This window comes from Vigna angularis, chromosome 3 (genome assembly GCF_016808095.1).
Source record: "Vigna angularis cultivar LongXiaoDou No.4 chromosome 3, ASM1680809v1, whole genome shotgun sequence".
NCBI classification, from domain to species: domain Eukaryota; kingdom Viridiplantae; phylum Streptophyta; class Magnoliopsida; order Fabales; family Fabaceae; genus Vigna; species Vigna angularis.
Window position 1 is genome coordinate 40,904,232 of NC_068972.1, and position 5,383 is coordinate 40,909,614.

Genomic DNA, 5,383 nt, shown 5'->3' on the forward strand with positions numbered 1-5,383 from the left:
AACACATTTTATTAGAGCTCCAATTTTAATATACCCTCCATCTTTTGCTTAAAGTAAAGCGCTCTATCATAAAGCAATATTAAAAGTAAAATATGGCATTATCTACTCAAAAGGGACGCTCATTTTATGCTTTTGAGCTTCAAATGAGCATCTTCGACCTCTACGTGGCCATGTGGCTGAAAGCAATATCCAAGGGAAGAGAGGGAAAACGAAACTCAACAAGGAAAGAAAGAGAGAGAATGGGAAAAAAAAAAGATTAGTTAATAGTATCTGCCACAAATTTACCTCACCCACAAGAAAAGCACACTCCTTCCTCCATAAATTCCATACCCTCTTTCTCTTTCTCTTCTTCCTTCTCGCTTTCTCGTTTTCTCATCCCTCTCTCTTTGTCTTTTAGACCAACCCACCCTCCACAAAAAAGATTAGTTAATAGTATTGGGCAGAATGGGCAGCTTTAAAGGCTACAACGGGGTGGAAAAAGTTGCTCTAATTTTGACATGACAGCCTTGTTAATGTAAAGGTGATGGAATTACGTACCATACACTCCCTCTTTTTCCCCAAAAGTTTCTCACTATTTTATGCTTAATATCTCATATGCATCAAACCAGAGTTATATTATCATCACGTTACCTAGCTCTACACATCATATCCCTCCAAACCCTGCTCCCAAAACAACACCTTACTTCCCCACCCTACCCTACAAATTAACACCACCACCCTCTTACCCAAGATGCCAACACCAACAACCTCATCAACCTCAATATCAACGTTTTCAGACACTGTATTCTAGTCACAACGTCAGTCTTTTCTCACTACTCCAAACCATTGTCTGCAACAACATCCAAGATTGCGACGAAACTGCAACCACCACTGCAATTTTTCACCTTGCTTTCAGTGCTGTTACATCATCCTCGGAGATGAGAACAGGAAGCTGTGCTGTGCAACAGGGTCTAACACCGGAAGCTGCAGGCATAGTGAAGCAAGCGGTGACACTGGCGAAGCGTCGTGGGCACGCCCAAGTGACGCCACTCCACGTTGCCAACACCATGCTCTCGATCACCAACGGGATTCTAAGAACCGCGTGTCTCCAATCCCACTCTCACCCTCTTCAGTGCAAGGCCTTGGAGCTTTGCTTCAACGTTGCGCTCAATCGGTTACCGGCTTCAACCTCTTCCAGTCCCATGTTGCAAGGCTCTCACCACCACCACTCTCACGCCTGCCCCTCTATCTCGAACGCTTTGGTTGCCGCGTTCAAACGCGCTCAGGCACACCAACGACGTGGATCCATTGAGAATCAACAACAGCCTCTTCTGGCAGTGAAAATAGAACTGGAGCAACTAATTATTTCGATCTTGGATGACCCTAGCGTTAGCCGAGTGATGAGGGAGGCTGGGTTCTCTAGCACTCAAGTGAAAAGCAACGTTGAACAAGCAGTTTCTTTGGAAATATGCTCTCAGAACAATGGTAGTGGCAATAACAGTAATAGTAATAGTAATAGTAATACTAAGGCAAAGGAAAACAGCAGCAGTGGAGAGAAAGGGTTGGTGTTGGATCCCATTAGGGGTGAGGATGTTGCTAGTGTTATCGACAATTTGGGGAGTCAGAGAAAAAGAAGTGTTGTGATAGTAGGAGAGTGTGTTACAAGTCTGGAGAGTGTAGTTAGAGGAGTGATGGAAAAGGTTGATAAAGGGGATGCTGGTGAGTGTCTTAGGGGTGTCAAGTTTATCCCTCTTTCTCTTTCTTCTTTTGGGAATGTTTCGAGAGTGGAAGTTGAGCAAAAGGTTGAAGAACTTAGGAGTCTTCTGAAGGGAAGCGAACACGGCAAAGGGTATGTTTTGTATTTGGGAGATCTCAAATGGGTGTTTGATTATAGAGCTTGTGGATCACAAGGGAGAGCGTGTTATTGTCCAGTGGATCACATGGTGATGGAGATTGGGAAGCTTGTGAGTGGGTTTGAAGAGAATAATGGTGGAAGGTTTCGCTTGATGGGTGTAGCCACTTTTCAAGCCTACATGAGATGCAAAAATGGCCAACCATCGTTGGAGAATCTTTGGGATCTTCATCCCATTACTATCCCTGCGGGAAGCTTGCGTTTGAGTCTCATCACTGACAGGTAAATCAGTTTTGGTAAAGTTCCATATAATTACAAGGCCTTTGATTATACGTTACAGATATTATATATATGTATGTACATATAATATATACATTTTCTCGTAAGTTAATAGTTGAGATTTTCATGTTTCAGATAGGATGAAACATGTTTTTAATTGTTGGTTGGCTTTGATTCAGTTGTTCAATCATCTCTATCCCATTTCTCAAACTGTTTTTTCTTTTTCTTTGGATGAATAGTTGATTAGCTCAAAACAGGCATCGGAAAAGGGAAAAATGGAATTAGCTTTTGCTTTTTAAAGATTAAAACTGGAAAAGAAAAGTGGGAGTGGAAGAAATGCACAGTGAACAAAATTGGGAAAACTTTTTTTTTTTTTCTGTATGAATTTTTCCTTCTTTCTCACTTCTTTTCTCAAGTGGCTACTGTGTATAAGAAGAAAAAACCAATGGCAAAAAACTTTGGTTAAAAGTGTATGCACTGAAACGAGTAAGACGTCAGTCGTTACAGTGTGACTTCCCTTTAGTTGATTAGAACCAACTAAGGAAATAGGTTTTTCTTCTTTTTGTTTATTTTTATTTGTTTTCCTTGGATTAACATTGATAATAAGGATCTCTTTTAGACCCTCTTTTCCATTTTTTGGTGTCTGCATAACTTTGAAAGTGGAATATGACCCAAAATAAATGAAGGCAGTAACTGATAATGTTATATCTTTTTCCACAGTGGTGTAGAAAATGAGGCCATAAACAAGAAAGCTGACAACAGAAGTAGCTGGCTCTTACTCGAAGGAGTGGAGGATGATCACAAACAACAACCTTGCTTCGCGGAACCTTCCACCAAGAATGAGACCGAAATTCGAAGCTTGCAAAGCAGTACTTGTAATAGTGACTCCTCAACTTCAACCCTCCCTGCATGGCTCCAACAGTACAAAAATGAGAATAAAGGAATCACCTACAATGATCAGGTCTTCATTTTCCCAATCAAACACACCTTCAAAGGAACATCTATATATATATATATATATATATATATATATATATATATAGGATTCCACACCTATTACTATATTATATTAAGATATCATTTGCATTAAAATTAGAGAAATTCTTAGGTATCCTAAAATATTTAAGGATTTTGATACTATTATTACCAAGAATTTCTCTCTCCTTTTTTTCTCTTTTCATCGTCCCCTGACTCATTCAGCTTCTCACTCATACAATAACTGTCCCAAAACGCTCAAACTTTTCCAACCACTATTCCAACTCTCTTAACATTTTCTGGTTTAATTTTTTTTTCAGTTGTCCAATAGAAAACCACATGTTTCATTAAACACACTCATCATGTTTTACTTTTGTATTTGTATGCAGTGTGTAATATTAGTTACAGTATAATCGTATAAGATGAAAATTAACTTTTTTTCCGTATATTCCAACAGAATTGTGTCCCAGTGGGAGAGCTTTGCAAAAAGTGGAACTCTATGTGCAGTTCAATCCAAAAGCAACCTTATCCTTCAGACAAAACACTCACACTATCCTCAGTATCACCCTCTTCCTCAACCTCAGGTTTCTCATACGAACAACAACATTCTAATTTGCACCAAACCCATCATGAGTGGCAAGTGGGTTCACCCAAAGACTCATTGAACAACCACCATTTCTGGATCTCAAACAATGGATGCAACAACCCCAATGAACCAACTTTGCGAGTGTACATTCCAGAGAGCAAGGACACCACAAAGCAACCGTTCTCATCTCCCAACCCTAACTCCGCTTCTTCCAGTGACGTCATGGAAGTGGAGCACGTGAGCAGGTTCAAAGAGTTAAACTCAGAGAACTTGAAAACACTGTGCAATGCTTTGGAGAAGAAGGTGTCGTGGCAGAAGGATGTAATACCGGAAATTGCGAGCACCATTTTGCAGTGTCGTTCTGGCATGGTGAGAAGAAAAGGAAAAGTTAAAGAAGTGAAAGAAGAAACGTGGTTGGTCTTCCAAGGTGTTGATGTGGAAGGTAAAGAGAAAATAACAAGAGAGTTGGCTCGGCTTGTTTTTGGGTCCCACGACCACGTCGTTTCCATAGCATTGAGCAGTTTTGCGTCGACAAGAGCAGATTCAACAGAGGATTATAGCAGGAACAAGAGATCAAGAGAAGAAACAAGTTGCAGTTACATAGAGAGGTTCGCAGAAGCAATGATGAACAACCCTCATAGAGTGTTTCTTGTTGAAGATATAGAGCAAGCGGATTATTGTTCTCAACTTGGTTTCAAAAGGGCTATGGAGAGAGGGAGAGTTACGGATTCAAACGGTGAAGAGATTGCACTTTGTGACGCAATCATCATTCTGAGCTGTGAAAGTTTCAGTTCAAGATCAAGAACTTGTTCTCCTTCGGTCAAACAAAAATCGATGTCTGAGGAAGAAAAGAATGGTGACATTGGCACTTTGGAGGAGACGAGCCCTTGTGTTTCTTTGGATTTGAATATTTCCATTGATGACGAGAACGAGGTTGAGGATCGATCGGTGGATGAAATTGGGCTTCTTGAATCCGTAGACAGAAAGATTGTATTCAACTTTCAGGAATTGTGAGAAGAAGAATTTCAAAAATAGGCTAATCTTTTTTCTTTCTCTTTTGTAGTTTAGGCTTCTTTTAATTCTCTTTATTCATCATGTCTTTGTGTTCTTAGGCATTTCCTAGGGCTAGGGATCAAAACAAATTGCACGCCTTTAATATTATTATGTAACTAGATATGTACATTATTACCAAGCATATCCAACTATCTTTCTTACATTATTTTGAGAAGATAGAGAAAGTAAATACCTTTTGCATTGACCGTATAAAATTCATGTAAAAGGGTCACTTTTTACATTAGTCCATTTCATAACTATTGTTAAATGTTAATGTAAGAAAAACATTTTTATTTTAGTTAATTTTCATCTTAGAAAATCAAAGTACAACAATACGATCAACAAGTTCAAAATAACACATAAATAAAATTAAAAGCTCAAAATAATAAAAAAAATAAAGTTAAAGCGATGTGTTATAATGCGAAGGAAAATGTTTAACAGAGAGGTAATATTTTAAGCTTTAGAGACATTTTATAGTATAATGTCTAGAATAGTGTCGCAAGCCATTTTGTTAATTTTTTTTACTCAGTCAATTTGTCTTATATTAAAATAATTTTTTCATATTAATGGTTATATATTGAAGATTTCATATTAATCGGAAATATAATTAAATTAATTTATAATATATAAGAGATTGACTAGAAATATATCCAAATTAA

General features: G+C 38.3%; 1 protein-coding gene across 1 annotated transcript; it reads left to right on the forward strand.

The window, feature by feature from the left end:
- Positions 1 to 379: 379 nt before the first annotated feature.
- On the forward strand, positions 380 to 4,887 carry LOC108320189 (protein SMAX1-LIKE 3). Its single transcript, XM_017551541.2, has 3 exons — positions 380 to 2,113; positions 2,831 to 3,071; positions 3,543 to 4,887. The coding sequence occupies exons 1-3, from the start codon at positions 579 to 581 to the stop codon at positions 4,683 to 4,685; spliced, it is 2,919 nt and encodes a 972-aa protein (XP_017407030.1). The 5' UTR covers positions 380 to 578; the 3' UTR covers positions 4,686 to 4,887.
- The last annotated feature ends 496 nt before the right edge of the window (positions 4,888 to 5,383 follow it).

Excerpts from the sequence above, each read along its gene's own strand:
- LOC108320189 (XM_017551541.2), top strand. The coding sequence starts at position 579 with ATGCTTAATATCTCATATGCATCAAACCAGAGTTATATTATCATCACG. Across the intron at positions 2,114-2,830 it reads TTGAGTCTCATCACTGACAG|TGGTGTAGAAAATGAGGCCA; the intron begins GTAAATCAGTTT and ends CTTTTTCCACAG. Across the intron at positions 3,072-3,542 it reads GAATCACCTACAATGATCAG|AATTGTGTCCCAGTGGGAGA; the intron begins GTCTTCATTTTC and ends ATATTCCAACAG.